The sequence below is a fragment of the Oreochromis aureus genome, linkage group 1 (genome assembly GCF_013358895.1).
Source record: "Oreochromis aureus strain Israel breed Guangdong linkage group 1, ZZ_aureus, whole genome shotgun sequence".
NCBI classification, from domain to species: Eukaryota; Metazoa; Chordata; class Actinopteri; order Cichliformes; family Cichlidae; genus Oreochromis; species Oreochromis aureus.
The window spans coordinates 23,796,390-23,819,235 of NC_052942.1; the positions used below are offsets into that span (position 1 = coordinate 23,796,390).

Here is a 22,846-nt window from a genome sequence, read left to right on the forward strand (position 1 = left end):
CCGAAGTCTTTATATTAAGGGCCATCAGTCAAACAATATTGTTTGCTCTGGGTCTAAACAGAGCGCGTTGTGTGTGACGTCTTCTTTTGCGCATGCGGGCCGCTTTGAGCGTTCACACTAGAGCGCGTTTGCTGTCACATTTTATTTGTAGTGTGTACAAGCAGACAAAAAAATCGGATTTGATAAAAAAATCGGAATTGAGCATTAAGACCTGCAGTGTGAACGTAGCCTTAGGCTTACAGCAACTGGAGAATGAACTAAAATTTCTTTTGACAGACATTTTAAGGGGGAAATTAGTCCTGCAAATTTAATTTCATGAATTATGGAAACCAAAAACATTTTACATTTGTTTGGAGGTTTTTTTTGGATGGGGAGTGGTTACTGATTTTTAGTTGGTGGTCGGAACTGAAGTTAAAATTATGGAGAACACTGATGTGACATTGTTTATCTACGACGTTGGAGTCATTTTACATCATGGGTACGTATATAAGTAAAGCTCCTCTTTCTCACATTGTAAAGAAGTTTAATCACTAATCTAATCTTGGCGATATTTTAATATAAAAAAACAAGTCCAACAACACATCCTAGGTTTTCTACATTGTAAAGAAATGCTCCGATGGGTATAAAGAAATAAGACTGTAAGAAATAAATATGTAAATTTACAGTAAAAGTTCTGTTAGCTCTTTCCACAGTGCCCTGTGGTTATAAAACAAGAACAAAATGAACTGAGAGGATGCCCTTGTTGTTCTTTTTGTTTTTGGTGTTTTTACTGTGAACTCACTGTAAAAATCATACATTTCTATTGTAGATACTAAAAAAAACATAAAAATTGTCATTTAATGTCTTATGTTATTTGCTGTGGTGTAGTATGAATGGTTAAGGAGGAGGTCTTTATCAATAGGAAAAGCTTTAAACCTACAAAAACACATTTAAGTCTGAAATTTATGCCCTTCTTCACATTTTTCAAAGCTGCCCAAATTGCTGGGACAGATTGGAGTCTTTAGTGGGCCAATTTTGGCCCTGGGCCTTAAGACCGATTTTTGTCATTTGGAGTGGGGAAAAAAACCTGTCCCCGTTTTTGTGGTTAGATGATACTTGCTGGGCTGGATGGCAGTCTCTGTACCTACTTCATGCAGTTAAATGTTACTGTCACAGTTCGAAATGTGTAGCATATACAGTATATTCTGAGCTGATAATAAACCTATGATGTCTGTTGAAACTGGTGACAGACTAATTGTAAAAGCAGTCTCCATGTGCTTTGATATCAACTTTATAAATGAGAAAAAGAAACTGATTGTCAGGCAGCTGATTTGGGTTTGGAAAGCAGAAAAGCTGAGATGAGTTTTCTGCTTTCTGGAACAGGGACTCGAAGACATCAGATTAACAGCCCGTCCTCTGTGTTTGTAGATGATGATGTCACGGCTCTGATGTCCATGTGTTTCCCCCTCTCCCTCTCTCCCTTTCAGACACGTGATGACTTCCTCGGACAGGTGGATGTCCCCTTAAATCAAATACCGGTGAGTGCTTGGCTGTAGAAAATTCATTTGTATACTGATGTCTCTAATCTAAGCTCACAGTAGGCTGAATGTAATTTGATTTTCATTGTGTGAGCTCTGAGCTTCAGTCCCACCTATGGCACCATTTAAATATAAACATGGACATCCTTATTCTACTGTCTGTTCCACATCAGTGTCCAGAGTTTTGGAAATACAGTCAGTTCGTGTTTATGTTATGCTGCTGCTTTTGTTTTGTTATAAATACAGCACCCACAAATTAGCCCTCACTGTGCACGGTCACTGTCATTTCACCCATTGGTATCTTAAAGTGTTATGATCCTGAGCTGAACAGCAGATTTATTCATGCAGTGTGAAGAAATGAAAGATTTCCTTTTGCTATTTTGTTTTCTCAGACAGAAAATCCTAACACTGAAAGGCCATACACATTCAAGGATTTTCTGCTTCACCCACGAAGGTTGGCATGATTTCATGGTTATTTAATCTTTTGTCTTTCTGTTTTTACATTCCATTTCCCATATATTGGCTCACTCCTTTTTTTAACATTTTGGATATTTATTTCTTCCATTGAAAAAAGAAAACAAAACAATTATTTATTTACTTTTTATTTTTTTGCCATTCCCACACAGTCACAAGTCCAGGGTTAAAGGTCATCTGCGTCTAAAAATGACCTACCTGCCAAAAAACCCAGGTTCAGAGGAGGAAACTGCAGATCAGACTGAGGACAACGATGTAAGTTTATGCTTCGTGTTACAAATGCTTTTGTGTTAGCAGTGCTTTCACTTGTTCAACATGAGTGTCAGGTCAGTTAGTAGTTGGTGCCGAATTTAAGTCCTTGCACTCTTTTGGAGCATCACACGAAAATGTTTTCCATTCATTTGGATCTTTAATTGTAAGGAGTGAACCAGAATCTGTGTTTTTATTACTATTAATGTACATATGATATGACTAAGATGTGACCTCTGACCTCGACCTCAGGGTCAAGGTCAGAGGTCACGTCTTCTGAAAATTGCCTAGTAATTTCACATTTATGCTGTGTATGCGGTGTATCTGCTAGGAAGCTGCGGGGTAGCACTGCAGCTGTCAGTATGTTTCAGCATGATGACAATCCCAAACACACTGCCAATGCAAAAAACCATACCTACACAAGAAGGCACACAGTGACACTTTCAGTCATGGATTGGCCTCCCCAGGGCTCAGACCCTCAACACTATAGAGGCAGTGTGGGATCATGCTGACAGACAACAGAACAAAAGACAGGCAACTTCCAAAGAAGAGCTTTGAATGACTTTCAAGAACTACTCTTGAAGGCTACTTACAGAAATTATTGATTAAATTATCCTAACTCTTGGCTAAGAGAGTTCAGGCTGTGTTGAAGAATAAAGGGACGGAGTCATACAAGTATTGACTTTCAAGCTCATTAAAATTATACAAACTCTTTTTCTTTTATGTTTGTACATTTCAATAAATCAGTGCACCTGTTTCCAATTTTTCTGAGCAAAAGGTGAAGAAATGAGGGGTAAATTAACATGAGCTTTTAGATTTAGATTAACTTAAATCCTAACACTGCCAGGTTATTAAACCGTTATGGCTTGTTTTGACAAGCTGGGTCACATTGAGATCCCAACTATAACCTTGGCCTTGTCACCTGGTTTTCAGCATCAGGTACAAAATAGCTTGTGGTTCATCTCCTTACTGACTGATCAAAGCACAAGTCAGAGTGTCAGGTGTAAATCTCTTACATATACACACACAACACTGCACATCCATGATACTTTCTCTAAATCTCAGTCATTGTGAACTGTATTGTGTGTGTGCACCAACGTGATTTCCACCCTCATCTTTAGCCATGATTGGATGTACACACTCCCTTACTTTGTTTGCATATAAATTCACTGTTTGCACCACAAATTATTGGGCGTGGAATTTATAGTAAGGAAATGACAAAGCGTGAATGTGTGTGAAACTGAGACAGTCATCTTAGAAATGTAGGAAATAAGAATCCCGAGTACAAAAAACTATTCAAAGAAAAGAGTAATGGAGGCCTTCAAGGCCAAAGCAACCATTACTCAGCTACTCAGTTACCAATAACAGTAATAGTAAGGTACCAGATAAAGTTTAGTACACACAAAGTTATTTGCGCTGAACTTTGTATATAGTAAATTGTACATATTAATATCAGCAGCTGTGTTTGTAAATGTGAAAAAGCTCTGTGAAAATGGTACAGCTTGGTTTAGTTCTTTAGCATTTCAAAATGATGTCCTCCTTGTTTAACAGCCTGGTTGGGAGCTTCTGGAGGCGCATGATATGTCAGGTCCCAGACAAAACCAGATCCTGCCTCCTCTTCCTCCTGGCTGGGAGGAGAGGCAAGATAATCTGGGAAGGATCTACTATGTTAATCATGAAACCAGAACCACACAATGGCAACGGCCCACCATGCTGTAAGATGGCTCCCATATCCTATAAAAAAATACATTTAAAAAATGTATTTGATGCATTTCATTAGTGAGAGTCTAAGTGTCTGTCTCCCCCCGAACAGAGACGGCAATTTGGAAGTTCAACGAAGACAGAACAATAATACGGATGCGGCGCATGTTTTCATAACACGCAGACAGATCTCAGAACATGAGGATAGCACACAAGAGTCTCCAGAGGTAACTCTAATTTTTTTGTTCCCCGTTTCCTTGTTGTGTCCCAGGATTGCTGATAATGTTGCTAAAATTAAGTGTCATGGTTTAACACTTGAGTCCAACCCTTTCATAATGCTGTTTTTGCTGCTTGCTTAGCACCAAACAGCCAACATAAACATAGTTAGCACCTAGCTGGTTAACACAGCAGTAAGGGAGTCCGATGCTTGCCTTAGGATATAGTCTATAGCAGTCTGTTTGGAATAATCAGAAATATTGGTGACGCTGCCTTCTCAGTGATGTTCTGCTTGAAAATATAATTAGAACCGGTGCATAATGTAGTCTTCAGAGCTGCCTTAATTTTTTTGATTTGTAAAGATTTAACAAGGTGCTGGAAGGATTCCTCTTAGAGTTTAGTCCATGTCGACATGATGGCATCACACTGTTGCTGTGCATCCATGATGTGAATCTCTTGTTCCACCACATCCCAAAGATGCTCAATTGGATTGAGATGTGATGTGTTGAAGGCCATGTTATGACAGTGAACTTTCTGTCAGGGTCCAGAAACCCTTACTGAGATGATTTGAGTTTTTGGAGGATGGGTACACCGTGGTCATAAAGGAATGGACATGGTGAGCAGCAATAGTCAGGGAGACTGTGGGGTTTAAATTGTGCTCATTTGTGTTATGTGAAGGCTGTGTGCACGCAGGAGTGGTAGTAGGAGGACCCAATGTGCAGACACTCGGAGGCAGAAAGTAACTCAAACTCAGATTTATTGCTGAGAGGCAAACAGAGAACTAGCAAAACTGGAAATACAAATAATAACCTGAACTGGCAAACGGACAACACACACAGCAAGAAGAGGGTAGATCACGACACGGACACAGAGAAACACAGGGGGAATACAGAAATACACAGAGGGAGCAATCAGGGAATGAGTAACAGGAGGGAAACACAGCTGGGGCAAATCAGGCCTAACGAAACAGGGGAAGCAAAACCAGATACCTTAACATAAGACACGGACTTTCAAAGTAAAACAGGAAACATAACACAGACTGAACTAAAGACACAGACTCACACGCAGGCACTGCAACAGAGGGAACAGAGACGTGGGACCAGGGCAGACACAGACACTGACTGGACACGGGGATATAGCAACTAAGGATTACACAGAGACATAAACCATAAGATGGAACTCTAACAAAGAAACCAAAGACTAGAAATAATAAATAATATAATAAACTCAAAACCCTGGGTCAACGACCCAGGCATCCTAACAATTTGGTTCTCAAGGGGCCCAAAGGTTGGCAAGAAAGCATCACCCACACCACCTCCAGCATTATATAAAGCAGATTGGATTCTGCTTCCATGTTAATGCCAGAGTGTGACCCTGTGATCTGAATGTCGCAGCAGAAATCAAGAGTCTTTGGAGCAGGCAACATTTTCCCAATTTTCTATTGTCACATCTGGTGAGCTGGTGTGAACTGTAGCCTCAGTTTCCTCTTCTTAGTTGACAGGAGTGGCATCCGGTGGGGTTTTCTGCTGCTGTCGCCCATCTGCTTCAAGGTTTGAAGCAGTTGTTTTGCATTCAGAGATGGTCTTCTCTTAAAATCCTAGTAGATCAGCAGTTTCTCAAATATTAAGACCAGCCCATCTAGCCCCAACAAGCATGCTGCGTTCACAGTCAGTGAATTCACCTTTCCTCCCCATTCTGATGGTCAGATTGAACTCCAGCTGTTTGCCTCAATCCACTGAGTTGCTGTCGAAGGGCATTTGTGTTGAAAACCAGTAGAACAGGTGTACCTAATAAACTGATTAAACGTAGGTCATAGCACACAGTTTACCTTACCTCAGTTGAAAAATTGCATTGTTTGTGTTTAACGTTTTGCTTATAAGTTGCTGATTCTGGTAGTTCATTTCTGTAAATACGGCTCAATCCTGATCTAGACCATAAAACAATGTTTTGATCAACATTGTTAGAAAGTGTAATAATAAAGAACGAGAAACTAAAATGCCTGAATGAAATGGATATGGACACTGTGCATTTTCAAAATAAGTGCAGGACATGATCGTAATGAGTCCTTATTAATAGTGATACAAACTGTTGCAGTGTTGCAAAGACATGCAATGGTACAATTAAGCTCAACTTTGACCTATGGAGGAAAATGGCAACAAAGGGCATTGCTGACGTGAGCAGGGCTAATCCAAAACAATATCAGTACAAGGTCCAACAAGAGTAAAACACAGGGCATCCGGAAGGAACCATGAGGCACCTGAGAAGGATGCAGGATGTGGGTACAAGGAAAAACAAGAGAGGACAGTAAATACACAGGTGTGATTGAACATGGGGGTGGAGCAAAGGGAGTCGGCGGAGAAAAGGACAAAGATAGGAAGTACTGATTAAGTAGATCTTAAAAAAGATTATAGATCCCAATTCATTTGATTTTTATGTATATTTTAAGTTAATTCTATAATGTGCAGGCTTAAAGGCTTGTAAAAAGGGTTGCCTACACAGGGATGTTTTTAAAAACCAGCTTTAAGGTTCATCAGTGTTAACACAGCCTAAGCAAAGCGGGCATCATGCGTCAGGCTCATCTTCTCAATCTGCTGTATATTTAAACAAAGAAGTTCAGATCGTTGTCATACTACGGCCTTGTACTGTCGTTGCTTCGGATCATTGGAGTCTCCTCTCTGTCATCATCTAGAGCTGGGAGATCATTACAGAGGATGATTCCACCCAGTACCACAGTAGTAACCAGCACAGATCACCTTCACCCCGCACCCCAGTGGAGTTCCACTCGCTGTGTGATGAAATGAGGAACGTTAACATCTCCGCGGCCGCAGCTGGCGAGCAGCGCTCCTCCCAGATTGTGAGTTATTTTCTGTGCCGCTTGAGGTTTGACTTACTGAAAGCAGAGGGGAGGTGGGCTCGTAATCATATAAATGTGAGCTGAGAGTGGGAGAGTTGTGGAAAATTTATGCACATTAATGGCCAAGTGGTCATCAAAGTCATCCTTCCGCTCTACTGCAGGAACACGGCAGTAATTCGAGGCATTCCAGTCGCAGAGGAAGTGCCCAGACCTCAACAGGAGAGGAACATCCTGCTAATCCTGTGGTGAGTGTTTCACTCTCTGTTGAAGTTTTCCAAATTTTCTTACATCTGAATGCTTCAGTCTTCATGAGTTCACTTTTCAATCGTCTTTGATTGTCACAGTTCCTATGGAGGGACATTTAGGAAATACAGCATTGTTAACTGCGTTATAGAGTTCTGTGTGGAGTATTGTGTAATTTCCCACCTTCTGTTTGCTAGATTCGCAATTAATAATCTGTATCATGATTATTCTTCTACAGATTAGGTTAAAGTCATTTGAACACTTATAGTATTTTGTATTTTTTATTTTTTTTGGGGGGATACAAAAAAACCTGTCACTCCATATCAAATCTGAAATGCCTTCTCATGAATCGCTGCATCTTGTTTTCACTCTTTTGCTATAAGCTCTGATTCAAAGTGCTCTTTTGCTGTTGGTCCAGGTGTTGTTGTTTTTAGTCCACCGTGCTGTCTCCATAGAAATTACCAGTCATGCTTGATTTGTTCATGTGCATTAGAAAGTTTAGAATGCGAGTTTCTATATTTTATTTTGAAGGTTCAATCCTTTGTAATCAGCCCATCATATCATCTTCCCTTAGTCTCACAAGCCTGAGTCACAAAGGCCTAGAGAGCGGTCAGCAATCCCTGCCATGACTAATTTAGTAAAAATGTTTGAGTTATCTTTTTCCTGTTTGTTTCAGACTTTCTAGTTTCATTACTAGTGAGCAGTTGGTGAGCGTTTGCATACAATTGGCATCATTCATACAAATTTTGGACGACTGCAGCAATCTGCTAGCAACCACGTCAATCACAAGAGGGTTTCTGATGCAGCACTGCTAGTCCCTGACCAATCTCTGTGTGAGGTAGCTGTCACAGCAGTCCTGTTATTCAGCCAGTGAGTCTCATCCTGTGATGGGCCTCACCAACGTGGCATCTTGCGGTTGGTGGTCATAGGGTCTTCAGCCTCTGTGAGCTTGGAGTAATCAGGCTCCACGCGCAGTAGTCAGACCACAACGGAACCTGGCCAACAAACTGGATAGCATAGATTAATAATAATCCACTTGCATAGAGTGCCTTATTATGACTGTCTGTATGATTATGCTGGAAATTATATCATATGCCCAATTATTGTCCTTGAATTATCATCTTTAGAATGTATTTAATTATTTTTAATTTGACAGCTGCTTCCAACCACAACTGGGTTACCTCCAGGCTGGGAGGAAAAGCGAGATAGTAAAGGAAGACGCTATTATATCAACCACAACAACCGAACCACTACATGGACACGACCTCTTGTGCAGGTACTCAAAGAGCTTCAGTATTCATATATCTTTTTATTAACATTCTGCATAGCAACTTTTGTTAAACACCTGGGGGGTTTTTTTGTTGTTTTTTTTATTAGATTAAAACTCTAAAATAGTATTGTTCTGTCACTTTTCCCCTTCAGTGTGTCTGTTCTACATTTAGAATCTCACTGGAGTCTTTTTATTTGTACAGAGAACTTCAGAGGCAGCACCAGCACCACCATCACCATCACCATCAGCAGCACCATCAGCAGCAGCAGCACAGAATAGTGCAGGCTTATCACAAAGCCCTACACCATCCCAACCATCAGCACCAACAGAGGAGTCTCCTCAGCACACTCCAAGCCCCGAGGCCTCGCGAGAATCTGGCTTCCTGCCGGTCGGCTGGGAAGTTCGCAGTGCACCCAATGGAAGGCCATTTTTCATCGACCACAATACCAAGACAACTACCTGGGTGAGAAGATAGCAGCCAAAGGCTTTGAATGCACCTGTGTATCCAATTCAGAAAAACTAGACTGGGTTTCAGTTATTTAGTTGACTTTTTTCTAATATGTGTCACAAAGCAAGTGAGTTTCCAAGCAGTAACTCACCACCATCTCTTGTGTGAGGATTTCCTCTCTGACTGAAACACACCCTTCTTGTTTTTCTCTGAACAGGAAGATCCCAGGCTAAGGATTCCTGTACAAATGAGAAGGAGATCCTCGCTTGATCCTTCTGATCTCGGCCCTCTGCCGGTAAGTTCAGTAACAAGATGCAACACAGGCATCAACTTTTGAGGATCAGCTATCAGGGGAAAAAGCCTGCTAGCCAAAACATTAAGACCACCATGCGTAGTAAAGTCCAGTTCACTTGTGGCACCAAGGTTGCTGAGTATTTCAGCATATCCCATAGTTTCCTGATCAGATTTGAGTTCAAGTCAACACTTTTTTCTGGAAATATTGAAGGAAGAGGTCATATTTTGAATTTTGTCATGTGACAGTTCCAGTTTTCCTGCTAAAACAGGGCACAGTGGGCTGTGTGGTCTAAAGAAATTCTTATCGAATTTTTTCACAACATATGTCTATTTATAGGAAAAAATATGTTGTGAAAAAATTATAAATCCAGAATGGGATGTTTAATACAAGTAAAATTAAATTTAAAAAAATTAAATGATAAAAATAATCCCTAAAGACATGAATAATATCAAAGGTAAAAGAATTTAAATACATGACCATTTAACAATACTTCCATAGAAATGTACATGTGTTAATCACATAAAGCATGTCTGCTCATCGGGCTGTGACAGAATGTGTTACATTAGCCATGCAGTGCATAAAATCAGACTCTCATTTCATTTTAAAAATAAATGTTTTGTTTTCTGAAACGATGTAAGAGCTGATTTCTTTTTAACTACCCACAGCACCAATCTGCATCCATCAGTTGCGTGCTTCACATACCTCTCCCAGTTAATACAAAGGTGCAAGAGAATATAAGTGATTCATCAAACAGCCCATCTTCTTTCATTGTTCCGTGGCTCATCTTCATCCCACTGTAGGCTTTTTATATCGGTGGACAACACAGTGAGCTGTGACGCACTTTCTTTCTCTCGCAGCCAAAATTGAGCTTTTCATCAATTTGTACTACACTCGCTCTTCTGTAGGATCAGACCGCATGGATCCACCTTCCTCCCCTTATGCACAGCAGTTAACTTTGTGCACACTTGACCCTTCACCATTTATCCTCTTAGACCACTGGTGTCAGCATCCATCAGTTTCCCCTCTATAAAAACATTTTGTGTCCAGCTCATCGGCTGCCCGTTTGCTTGCTGCCACTCCTCGGCATTTCCCAAATTTAACAGGATCATCAGTGTTATTTACTCAACCTGTCCACCTGCCCATGTTTAAGGTTTTAACAGTTTAAGTTTTAACAAAAAGCACAAGACCGGTGGGACACTGCAAACATCGCTACATTCTCAGAATATATTGTCCCAACTGTCTTTAACCATCTCAGTTGACATAAAGGTGATCTTTTTCTTCCACTTTTGTAAAAAGGCATCTCCTTTAGGCCTTTAGCGAGAAAATCGTCCTCTTCTTTATAAAGATGTTACTCCATCCATTGTTTAAGACCTGGAGGGTCAAGTTTATACCAGGTCTTTGTTATAGTTTTAGGTAAGGATAAAAACGACTTTTTAACAACAAAACCCTCTTTTATTGCTCCAAGGTACAGTACCATGACATCTACTGGGATTTCATAACCTGGCATCTTAGAGCTACACCTATATTCTCCTGAAATACTTGAATTTTACTTCATATCCAAAATATGTGGGAGTGGTTGTGACCACACTGTCTCCAGCATTGCTGTTGTGACCAGGATTGCTTGCTTTTAACATAAGGTGTAACAAAAATCAGAGGTTTAGCCATTTCCTTGAGCTAGTTGATGTCTCCTCAGCTGTTTCTATGTTTAGTTTGTTTCCCTGTTTTGTTTTAATGTAATTGGTATTATTGCATTTCCGTTTCCTTGATATAATTTAGAGATAATTGTCCCATTAATCTGTTTATGTGCTTCAAACTATCCATCACTGAATTTCCTTCTTGAGACTTTCAGTGGTTTTACTGTTGTGGCTGAACACTGTATGTGGTGCCCTGATTGGTTTGCTGATGTAATATTTAATCTGCCTGATTAATATAGATTTGATATTTTCGTCATTTCTAGCCTGGCTGGGAGGAGAGGGTCCACAGTGATGGCAGGGTGTTCTACATAGATCACAGTGCGTATGATGTGTTTAAGTTAGAAACATATTTGATTAACTCATTAATCAATCTGTCTTGTGAATTTATGGTCTTTCATATATGTTATTTCATAGACACAAAGAACACACAATGGGAAGATCCCAGATTGCAGAACGCTGCTATAACTGGACCAGTGAGTATGGATTTGAATTTGAAAACTTCTCTTTTACAAGAAACCTTTATGCTATAAAATGTTTATTTTCTTTTATTTAGGACTGTTGTTGTTGTTACTGACCTCTATCCTTTGGTGATTACAGGCAGTGCCTTACTCTAGAGACTACAAACAGAAGTATGACTACTTCAAGAAGAAGCTGAAGAAACCGGTGAGCATCCTCAGAGACCAGCCCTTACTGATTGTAGAGATCGACCTGACACACTGTGATATTTTATACTTGGAAGTGTTTATTGAAGTGACACACATGTATGTTTCGGCACCGGCTCCTCGACTTTCCAGTCGGTTGTCAGCACCCCCCCCAGCTTCACTGTATATAAAAGAAGAAGCCCCATTAGATAGATCCCATCTGTCCCTCCAGCCTCCTTGGCACTGCCCCCTTGACCACTCTTCCCCTGCAGCTGAGCCAGGGACCACACCTCTGCCACACTGATTTTTAACCTAACTTCTTAAAGGTAACTGAAAACTCACCACTGTGCTTTTTTTGTTTTTTGTTTTTAAATGAAGGCTGACATCCCAAACCGCTTTGAGATGAAGCTGAAACGAAATGCAGTGCTGGAGGACTCGTACCGACGCATCCTCTCGGTCAAGAGGCCAGACCTGTTGAAGGCGCGACTGTGGGTGGAGTTTGATGGAGAAAAAGGACTGGACTACGGTGGCGTGGCCAGGGAGTGGTTCTTCCTAATGTCCAAAGAGATGTTCAACCCGTACTACGGGCTGTTCGAGTATTCTGCCACGTGAGTCATTTTTTTATATTCAGTTGTTGTTACTTGTAGTTTTTCCACTTTTAGAAATTTTTAAGCAATTATACGTATCATGAGTGATGTGCATCCTGTACAGTGAGAGCTAAAATGTGGACAAAAAGGTGGCGGTGCCTGTATTTACTTCAAATCCAGGACTTCTGTACAATTCCTGAGATCAATATATTAAATCACTGCTAATTTCATTGTGTCTCTGTGAGGTAACAATGTTTGGGATGTATTTTCATTTAAGGGGGCATATTTACAGGTCATTATGCTTAATTAACTTTCATTTTCACTGTAAATAGGAACTGGTTGAGTCCTGTAGGAGTATTCCAGATAAGAGCCTGACAGGAAGCCAGTGGGATAAGTGTGTGTGTGGAGGGGCTGATGCATTCAAGGGAAAAGGAGATGAAGAGGCTAATTTTAAAGAGGCGGGGAGATGTACTACGAATTTTGAGCAATGTATAAACTTGGGGGTTTATGCAAAAAGCAGCCACAGGCGTGGGAGTTTTCAGCCACTCCCAGATACACAAAACGACAGAGTACGCTCACACCGGGGAACCACAGAGGAAAACAAGGGAGGAAAATAAAAGCTGACACACACATAGAGGAATGAGGGAGAGGTGCTACAGACAAAAGATAATCAAAACTCTCTTTGACTGTGAAAATGTGGGCTGAAAAAAGGTTCAATCAAAATCTCCAACCCTTGTGATACAAAGCACATCAAATAACTGTGGCATATGTTACAGCAAAGGCCTGCACCAGCTTCTAAGGGCATTTTCACAGCTAAAGATGATTTATCCTGGCTTGAATCAGCTGATGATTTTGCAAACGTGCAGCTTTTCCCCGTGATTTGGCTTCTTTTCATGCAGAAAAACCCAGGTGAATCAAAATGTGTCACTTACAACACTTACAAACCACGTGAGAACGTTCAGTCTGCTTATAGGGCCGGATGTATCTGGGCTAGGATCAACAAAAGTAGTAACTGTTCATACTAACATATGGCGCTGTGGCTTGTTAATCTGTGGGAAGATTGGTGGTTCGATGCCCTTTTCCACCACCCTTTGGCAAGAAACTGAACCCCAAGTTGTGAGAGTGTGAACATCAGGTTAAAAAAATGCTATTGTATGAATGGGTGAATGACACTTGTAGACAGAAAGCTCTTTGAGTGTTCAAATTGAGTAGAAAAACACAATGCAAGTACTACTGCATTTACATTTGCCTTATGTTTTAGGGACAACTACACACTGCAGATTAACCCCAACTCAGGTTTATGCAACGAGGACCACCTGACCTACTTCAAATTCATCGGCCGCGTGGCAGGCATGGCCGTGTTTCACGGCAAACTCCTCGATGGTGAGTATCACATGGCTGCTGAAAATGGTCAGATATTTTAGGAGTTCTTCGTGTAGCAGCAGGAAGTATTTTTATTTAAAGAGTCAAAAAATTACCTCGCTGTCTTTCTTTGTGTGTTATTGTCTGAGCTTTGTTTGCATTGTGGTAACTTTCCTGGGTGTTTGTGCTTCTGGATAAGAGTTCCTCCATTTGAGGCCGCTGGCTTTCTCAGGTTGTTTTTACCTCCAGCTGTAAAAGGCTGATGGGGTATTTTCATCACCACACTGGACAGGTGGTTGGTGTGGACACCCAAGTTTGTGAATAAGATAACTTGAGAACGAGGCAACATGGGATTTTCAAATTCATCAGATAGGGACATCTACTAAAATCTCAGACAAGTTCAAATCGGTGACCTCAATGTCGAGGTTTCAGATTTTCAAGGTCTCGTCAACTTTTCTGAAAATCACCTAGGATTTTCACCAGGACTTTTTACCGTAGGTTCATCTTCAGGTTGAGGGGTCACACTGGTGCCACCAGTTTTTTATAATTTGAGAAAGCCAACAGAGAGGACACTCGAAATGGATGACAGAGTGCACTCCAGAGTGGTCAGCTGACTTGCCAAAAAGCAAAGAATAAAAGAAAAAAGATGTTTTTAAAAAAAATATATATATATTTACTTGATTTTAATTTCAGCTCGGTGGTAGAGTCTGTCCTTACTGCTCTCCTGTGCTCTGTTTCACCCACATTAACTCTCACTACAGTGTGCGTAACGGAGAGAGTGAAAGTAACAAGAGGAAGAGGAGCAGGAAAGCACTCTTATAATCAGCTGACTATAGCTACCACGTGTGTTTGTTTGTTTGGAAATGTAAATGGAAGAGGGAGGCATTACGATGGACACGTTTGGTTTGATGGGAGCTGCTCTTGTTGCACTTTTTTTTTTTTTTTTTTTTTTTTTTTTTAACTTCACCAGTAAATTTCTTTGTAAGTGTTTGCATATTTGTTTACTTCACAGCTTTCTTCATTCGGCCCTTCTACAAGATGATGCTGGGGAAGCCAATCACCCTCCAGGACATGGAGTCTGTTGTGAGTATGACTGTAGTAATTGTTGCATTGGTGTAATTCGGGATCTTCAGGTTGGATGTGATGTAGATGTAAATGTCTTTTTTTTTTTTTTTCTTTTTAGGACAGTGAATATTTCAACTCCCTGAAGTGGATTTTGGAGAACGACCCAACAGACTTGGACATGAGGTTTACTATTGATGAAGAGCTGTTTGGACAGGTCTGCTGAACGTCCTTGTTTTTTTGTCCCAACATTTAATTTGTGACGCGGCTTTGTGTCTGTCTGACTGATGCTTCATTTCTTACACAACCGCCTGTTCAGACTCACCAGCATGACCTGAAACCCGATGGCTCAGAGATTGTCGTCACCAATGAAAACAAGGATGAATATATCCAGTAAGAAAAATGCGTTTACTTTGTTTTTTTTCTTAGTGTGTGTGTCTAAATGCAGTTTGATGCTGACGTGCCATTTTGTGATTAACAGCCTGGTGATTCAGTGGAGGTTTGTGAACAGAATACAGAAGCAGATGACTGCCTTCAAGGAGGTAAACAGTGGTTTTGTTTTGTTTTTTAAACTTGTTAAACACGGTACAGGTATTAAAGACACACACTGGTATACTTTGTGTTTTAGGGATTCTTTGAGTTGGTACCGCAAGATCTGATCAAGATCTTTGATGAGAATGAGCTCGAGGTGAGTTTTTAGCTGATCCAATTGGCAAAAAAGAAACAAACAAAACGTTTTGGTCTCTCAGAGATGGAAAATGTTCAGTGTATCTGCTTCGTTTTCCTCCACAGCTGCTCATGTGTGGTCTTGGAGATGTGGACGTGAACGACTGGAGAGCGAACACGAAGTATAAGAACGGCTACTGCTCCAACCACATGGTTATCCAGTGGTTTTGGAAGGTGAGACAAGTTTCCATACCTGGGGCTAACAATCTGCAGCTGGTGCAGGGATGTCTGTGCAGAAAAGCTTCAGTGATAAATATTTTTTCCGTGCTTTTTGTGTTGTGTTATTACAGGCGGTGCTGCTGATGGATGCAGAAAAACGAATCCGGCTCTTACAGTTTGTGACGGGAACATCCAGGGTCCCGATGAATGGCTTTGCTGAACTCTATGGTGAGATTACAATTATTCCCTCTCTAAATGAACATTTTTTAAAACTATTTGCCCTCGGGTTGATTTCTTTGTTTCTTGCAAATTAATTCCACTTGAACTCATGATGTTTGTTGTTGTCATCTGATGTTTAATGGTTTTATTTACCAGGCTCTAATGGACCACAGCTCTTCACCATCGAGCTTTGGGGAACGCGTGAAAAACTTCCTAGGGCCCACACATGGTAAGCATTTCACTGTGCTTTGCTTTTTTTTTTCTCCCTTTATATTGGACACAGTTGTTTTTAACAAAGGATCGTTTTAGATTTTATAGAAGGTTTTTGCCAACTTTTAAAAAGGATAAAAGCACATTTGTTTCTTCCCCTGCTCTTCTTGCTGTGGATCTAGCAGTGAGGCTTGTAGTATTAGCACAGTTGAGTTTAGCCATTTCAGCTTTGTTATATTTTTACTGTTACCTTACAAGAATTACGTGATAGGTGGGAATCTCTTAAACAATTAATCATACTCCAGAAAACCACCTTCACCTATCACTGGGCCATCAATCCCCCCTGGTGAAATTGGAAAGACAAATGGAAAATCACACAAACAGCAGGGATCCACAAACCCAAAAAGACTGGATTTACTCAGATTTTCCCATGAGCCTCTACCCAGGAAACTGATTCAACACAAATCCTGCACGAAGCCCCGGCCCCTACTTGCCTTTAGAAAGAGTGCCAGTTTAAAGCATTAGCGTCACTTTGCTTTGAGCATGTTTTGTGTTGAAATTGAGCACCTTGTTGAAAAGAGAGTGGTATCAATCATGTATGTACCCACCTTAATGTGGCTGTTTAGTGAGGTGCCGTCATAAGCAAGCTTGTAGCCCACAGATGTGTTGGTCCACACATTTGGAACAACGCCTCCTGGTGACACTACAGAGCTACAACATGTAGATGACTGTCTGTGGAGATGTGTGTGCACAACCACGCTGGTCCATCGAGAAACCAATGAGATTGTACCCCTGTTTCTGAAGAATGGTATACCCTGGATAACTGTCCTTTCCAACTCTAATAAATGACCAAATTTTATAACTTCATGTTCTATTCAGCGTGACCAGAAACTATTGATTAAGCCTGCAAAGTCATCAGGAAAGTGCTAGAGGTCGCAGAGCAGGAGAGCTGAAGGCAGTTTTTTCATAAACGTCTGCACAACCAGAAATCTTCATGCAGTCAGACGAGTCTTAGAAAGAATGCAACTTCCCAGACCAGAAACTTCATCCATGTTTTGTGCTGCCTTCAAACTACCTACTGTATCTCATAGTGCAGACTTGGTGGAAGCCCACTAGTGGCGTATTACTGTCATTCTTAGTTTCACTGGCACATCACGGTGTTTACGCTCCTGCGTATTCCCTCTTTGCATCTGCTTAAATTTAATGTCTTTTTGTCTGTTCTTTTGCTTCTTAAAGCTTTAATCGGCTGGACCTTCCTCCGTACGAATCCTTTGAGGAACTGAGGGAGAAACTTAACATCGCTATAGAGAATGCACAAGGCTTCGACGGGGTGGATTAGTGCATACGTGGGAAATGAGATGAACTGACATTGCTGTCATCAGAGTAGAGCAAAGTTCCGTGATGCTCCTGGGGAAAAAATACAAAAACAACAAAAAAGCTGTGTATCAGACTCAGGTTTTAACCTGCCGGCTGTGAAGATGGACAGCAACAAGACTCACATGAGTCCTCTGTCGGGGCCCACCTGAAGAAAGGACATGAAATCTGGAGTGACGGAGGTGGTTTTACGTCACCCTGTGTGTTGTAAAGTTTACAAATCAGGTTATCTTAGTATTTAATTCTCTGATGCAAGTCGCTCAAAGGTGTATTCACTCTTATTTGTTCTGCGAAAACACTCAAATATTTAAATAACTTGATTCTGTGAAGCGATAACAGTATGTGAATGTGATTAACAGCTGTACAGTTTATGATAAAAAATTATCTTTTAAAAATGGACATTTGATTTAGTTTTAGTCACTTTTTGCTCAGCCAGATGCATAAAGACAGATGTGTACACACATCCTTTCAGTCACATTGTCCTCTCTTAATAACATCAGTGTTTGTGAAACTGTAAATACATGAACAAGCTTTTCCACTGCATCTTTAGACATGAATGGATGTAACCACTCTTTTTTTTTTCTTTTTTTTTTGTTTGTTTGTTTGTTTGTTTGTTTTTTGTTAATAAAACCACTGTTTGCACCTCAGGTTATTTAATTTGGACGTTTAAAAAAAGGGTAGTTATACCAAATGTGAAAGTGAGGAACTGATCAGAGATGGCAGGGGAAGAGCAGGGATAAGGAAATGTTTTATGTGATGGACCCATTTGTGGAATCAAAAGCTGCAAGAAAATCTGCATCAGAAGAAAGGTGAAAGTTCAGGGGCAGGTTCAGAGTTATTTAGAGTTAATTAATAATATTATGTGTTTCCACTTCATCAAGCCCCATTTTCTTTATAAAAACATTTGAATTAATAGTCTGAATTACGCCTGAGGTGCACGCAAAACTCACTGCACATTCTTTCTTTTTAGTAAACCGGAGTTCACGGCTTTTGTGCGTGCTTGTTTATACAATCATGTTCAGCTCATTTTGGGTCTTATGTTGCCCTGTCACTTTCTTACATTCAAGTCCTTCATGCTCGGTGTACAAACTATTACACTATAGCAAAGCCAAGAATTTAATGCTTAAAAAAAAAGCCATATTCGCCACTTAATTTGTCTCCATTGCTGTTATACACTAAATGGGTGTTTCTGTTCAACAGTTTAAAATGTCCTTAAACAGCAAAAAAGATTAAACAACTTTTTTAATTTAGTTTCTTTTTATTTTTTAACTTTTTTTTTTTCCATTCCAGTTTTTTTTGTTTGTTTGTTTTTGTTTTTTTTAAACACTGATGCAGTGTCCCAAATATATATATATATATATATATATATATATGCATAGACCTCAGAAGCATTTCTAGCAGAAAATGTGCAGGTTACAAATGTGAGCGACTGCCATCAGTCAGTTTGGTAAATCATTGTGGTCGTGATGTATCAATACCAGGACCAGTAACAGACTAAATACGCTCTTGTCTGTGTGCAGATCTGGAGAAGTGACTGTCTGCAGTGTTGGACTGTGCTGATGTACTATCCATAACTGAACATGCAAATGTGACTGCATTTGTTTAAACTGCCACTCGGGAGTTGCTCATTGTTGTCGAACAGGTCTCGATGCATCTCTGCACTCGGTATCTGTTCTTGTTCATTCGACAGCTCCTCGTGCTCGAGTTCAACACTGTTTATAAAGCAGAAGAATAAATAAATGTACATTTACCTTAGAGCTCCTTAGCTTTGCATAAACGTTAGTAGACAGACTGACTTATACAGTTTTAATACGGTGTGTTAGATTTTATGCTTTGACTTTTGTCAGTGAATGACATTTTGTCTTTTACTCATCAAGGGTGTCTAATTGCAGCAAAGTGCTCTATTTTTAAGAGTGCAATTTAAAAAATATATATATATTGTTGGTTGTTAAAATGTGTACAGATTGTTCTTTTCAAAATTAATTACTCGTAGTACCTTTTGTATGCAGTTACTTTGAGAAAGTAACTGTGCTTAAGCCGTACTTTGAACTTTTTCTGAACGGTAAGACACGTGTTTACATAACTGCCGTGTTTACAGGTCGGTGATGAAAGGAAAGAAAATTGTGGGCTGGTTTTTGTCTCTGACGACACAGTTTTATATACCTATTCTTTTATAAAGTGAAGCACTTTGTTAATATTGATGAGTCTTACTTCTGAAATCTTTGCCAATCTGTCGCCTGCATAAACCGCTCTTTAAAATCATGATCTGATGCTTTAAGCGCACATCTCTTCAGATGTTTACATGTGAGCATTGCTGAGAAAAGCACATTCTCTCCTTTCAATGGTATTTAAATACCAATGCCTTTTATTTGTCATGAGTCGTCGAATTTGCTGGTCTATGAAATGAATGAACATCCTGTTGCCTACTGAAGACTAATTAATACATACTTCATTTTGGATATATCAAACTTTGTTATTGTAACACCTGTAAGTGCATTAAATCGATGGCGTATGTAAAACATTTTAAAGGGCAGAACAAACTGTAGCTGTTAAATCCCAATGTGATGGCCTATAACACAGAATATAAATGTATGGGAAAAATAAAGACATGTAAAAACACTTATCCAGTCTCTTCTTCCTTTTTATTATTACCTTATTTTGCTGTCCTTCTGATAGGGAGCTGTTAAGTTTTGAAAGATTCTTGTTATACAGGATTCAAAATCAGACAAGTTTTAGTTTTATGGACCAATACCTCTACAGGTCAACAAAAGTGGCCATGTCACACTAAATGCAAACAAGTTTATTTCCCTTTGAAAGTTGTTTTTTCCTCATGTTATATATGTTAGAGGATTGATATATTTAGAATAGGCTCACAAAGACTTTTGTTTTGTTTGTTTGACTTTATTCTCAGAATTCTGACTTTTTTCTCAGAATTCTGACTTTTTTCTAGGATTCTGACTTTTTTCCCCTCAGAATTCTGACTTTAATCTTGGAATTCTGACTTTTTTCTCAGAATTCTGGTTTTAACCTCAGATTCTGACTTTTTTTTTTCTCAGAATTCTGACTTTAATCTTGGAATTCTGACTTTTTCCTCAAAATTATTTAATCTCAGAATTCTGACTTTTTTCTTAGAATTCTGACTTTAATCTCGGCATTCGGACTTTTGTTCTCAGATTCGGACTTTTTTTCCCTAAGAATTCTGACTTTAATCTTGGAATTCTGACTTTTTCCTCGGAATTCTGACTATAATCTCAGAATCCTGACTTTTTACTCAAAGTTGTTTATTCTCAGAATTCTGAGGAAAAAAACTCTGACCTTAATCTTGGCATTCTGACTTTTTTCTCAGAATTCTGACTTTAATTTATATAGCGCCAAATCACAACAACAATTGCCTCAAGGTGCTTTATACTGTAAGGTAAAAACCCTACAATAACACAAAGAAAACAGAGAAGACCCCAAATCATATAACCCGCTTTGAGTAAGCACTTTGGCGACAGTGGGATGGAAAAAATCCCTTTTAACAGGAAGAAACCTCCTGCAGAACCAGGCTCAGAGAGGGGCAGCTATCTGCCCCAACTGGTTGGGGTGAGGGAAGGAAGACAGGACAAAGACATACTGTGGGAGAGAGCCAGAGATTAATAGTAATTAATGATTAAATGCGGTGTGGTGTGTAAACACATAGTGATTAAATACTTTCAGTAAGTCACAGAAAATTCCTGTCTCACATTCACTGTTATCAGTAACATGATTGAATTATTTCAGAGATGAAGAGATTACATACAAGTGGTTCTTTGTATGTATAAATGCAGTATAAATATGTCTAAATTGGAAGTTACTGATTAACGTTAACTACAGGCCTTACAACAGAATGACAGTACAACCTCTTTATTGCCTTTTCTTTGCAGCAGGGGATTAGTGTGTCATATTTACAGTGCAGATTGGTTGGCCAAACTGAAGAAACAAATCAAACTATGATGATAACTAAGGCCATATGCCACATGTCTGAAATTGAACAGCCTGGGCTTGAGACCACCCAGGGCCCTATACTGCACGTCTTCCCCTGACAACCGTGCTACATTCAAAGTCAGTTAAATCACCTTTCTCTCACATTCTGATGCTCAAATTAAACTTCAGCAGCTTTGGCATTTATTATGTTTTTCACTAATAGAGTAAATTTTGCTTTGCTTTTTTATTTTTATCATGTCACTTGTTTTGCTGTTTAGTACTTGGATACTTAACTGGAGAGCATGCTGGGTTAACTCTGGCTTTTTTTAATCATACCCTGTAAATAAAAGTGACTTGACTATTGTGTGGAAATAAAAATCACATGTCTAAATCTGATCTAACCCTGTACATGTCTGTGGTTGTAGTACTGACTTGTTCCAGCTGGGGGAGATGAAACACAATCAGTTTTCCTGAACATAGCTGTTAGGGCATCACTAAACTGCTATGCTTTTATTATTATTATTTTATTTAACAGATTAATTGTAAGGGACAAGTGCAGAAAAACACTGACAGTTGGAAAAAGCAGTCAGATGCCTGCACATGTGGATAAAACCAAAGCATGTCGGCAAAATCGCATGGTACTGTTTAAATTTGTGTACTATAATAGGAAACAAGAGAGCAGTAACATCCATGCTTTAAAGTGAACACAAATTGTAGTTAGTTAGTGTTATACCTGCAAGTCTGGACTCATTTTAACCCAGACTGAACTTTTGCAAGAGATACTTTTAACATCTTAAATCTGCTTTAAGCATAGAGAGCTCAGTGAGCTTTTATGTGCAAATGAAGTGTTTAATTCATCAGTTTTCTTCTGACTGATCTTAGGTTACATTATAAAATATGAAAAACTAAATTTATGAGCAAATTGGTGTTGCTTCAGCTCACACCGGCAGTGACACTGTTGTTTTTTTCTCTCTCTTTTTGAGTTCTGCTTCTTGATTTCCAGCTGTGATTCATTTTAAGTTACATTTCACTGTATAACAGCCATGGTATTGTTGGGGGGAGGGCTCATTTCATGTGAACTGTTTCTGGTGAACAAGAGTAGCATGTGGAGAGGACACATCTACATCTCTCTTGTTGGAGCCTTTTGTGTGATTCAGCTGAAGAGCCAAAGTCCTAATTTCTCCACAACCCCCCATCAGGGCAGTAAAAAAAAAAAAAAACCCTCACACTCCACGGAGGTCAGTGGAAAGGTTACACACGATTCAGGCCGGCCTTTTGGACACTTCAGGGGTCAGTGGGGATGGGCATGGGTGGTAGCAGCAGGATAAGGTCCTCAGCCAATAATGGTAGGTTTTGGGGAAAGCTCGCTCCCCTTCACCCACACCCTTACCAACATTCATAACCCAGTAATGACTTTTACTTCATTGATCTGGCTGCAGAGCTTAAACATCACTCCACCCACCAAACTGCAGCATATTGGCAGGTGCTGAAACTGAATTCTTTATTGATCCTCACTGACCATGAATGAGGTCAGACCCTCACTTTCCCATGTTATGTAAGAGACATGCCCACCACTTAAACTGAGGTTGTGGCCAATTAT

General features: G+C 39.8%; 1 protein-coding gene across 1 annotated transcript in view; it reads left to right on the forward strand.

The window, feature by feature from the left end:
* nedd4a (NEDD4 E3 ubiquitin protein ligase a) overlaps positions 1–19,924 on the forward strand; it is a 40,197-nt gene extending 20,273 nt beyond the window's left edge. The window contains exons 6-29 of the mRNA XM_031758041.2: positions 1,467–1,517; positions 1,910–1,971; positions 2,144–2,246; positions 3,792–3,955; positions 4,054–4,168; positions 6,847–7,011; positions 7,173–7,256; positions 8,411–8,530; positions 8,727–8,987; positions 9,190–9,267; positions 11,225–11,279; positions 11,376–11,434; positions 11,559–11,624; positions 11,981–12,210; positions 13,451–13,572; positions 14,564–14,634; positions 14,735–14,830; positions 14,933–15,006; positions 15,095–15,155; positions 15,242–15,301; positions 15,406–15,513; positions 15,630–15,726; positions 15,874–15,946; positions 17,164–19,924. Coding sequence (XP_031613901.1) covers positions 1,467–1,517; positions 1,910–1,971; positions 2,144–2,246; positions 3,792–3,955; positions 4,054–4,168; positions 6,847–7,011; positions 7,173–7,256; positions 8,411–8,530; positions 8,727–8,987; positions 9,190–9,267; positions 11,225–11,279; positions 11,376–11,434; positions 11,559–11,624; positions 11,981–12,210; positions 13,451–13,572; positions 14,564–14,634; positions 14,735–14,830; positions 14,933–15,006; positions 15,095–15,155; positions 15,242–15,301; positions 15,406–15,513; positions 15,630–15,726; positions 15,874–15,946; positions 17,164–17,266 — 2,478 coding nt within the window. The 3' untranslated portion in view covers positions 17,267–19,924. The remainder of the gene's footprint in view (positions 1–1,466; positions 1,518–1,909; positions 1,972–2,143; positions 2,247–3,791; positions 3,956–4,053; positions 4,169–6,846; positions 7,012–7,172; positions 7,257–8,410; positions 8,531–8,726; positions 8,988–9,189; positions 9,268–11,224; positions 11,280–11,375; positions 11,435–11,558; positions 11,625–11,980; positions 12,211–13,450; positions 13,573–14,563; positions 14,635–14,734; positions 14,831–14,932; positions 15,007–15,094; positions 15,156–15,241; positions 15,302–15,405; positions 15,514–15,629; positions 15,727–15,873; positions 15,947–17,163) is intronic.
* The last annotated feature ends 2,922 nt before the right edge of the window (positions 19,925–22,846 follow it).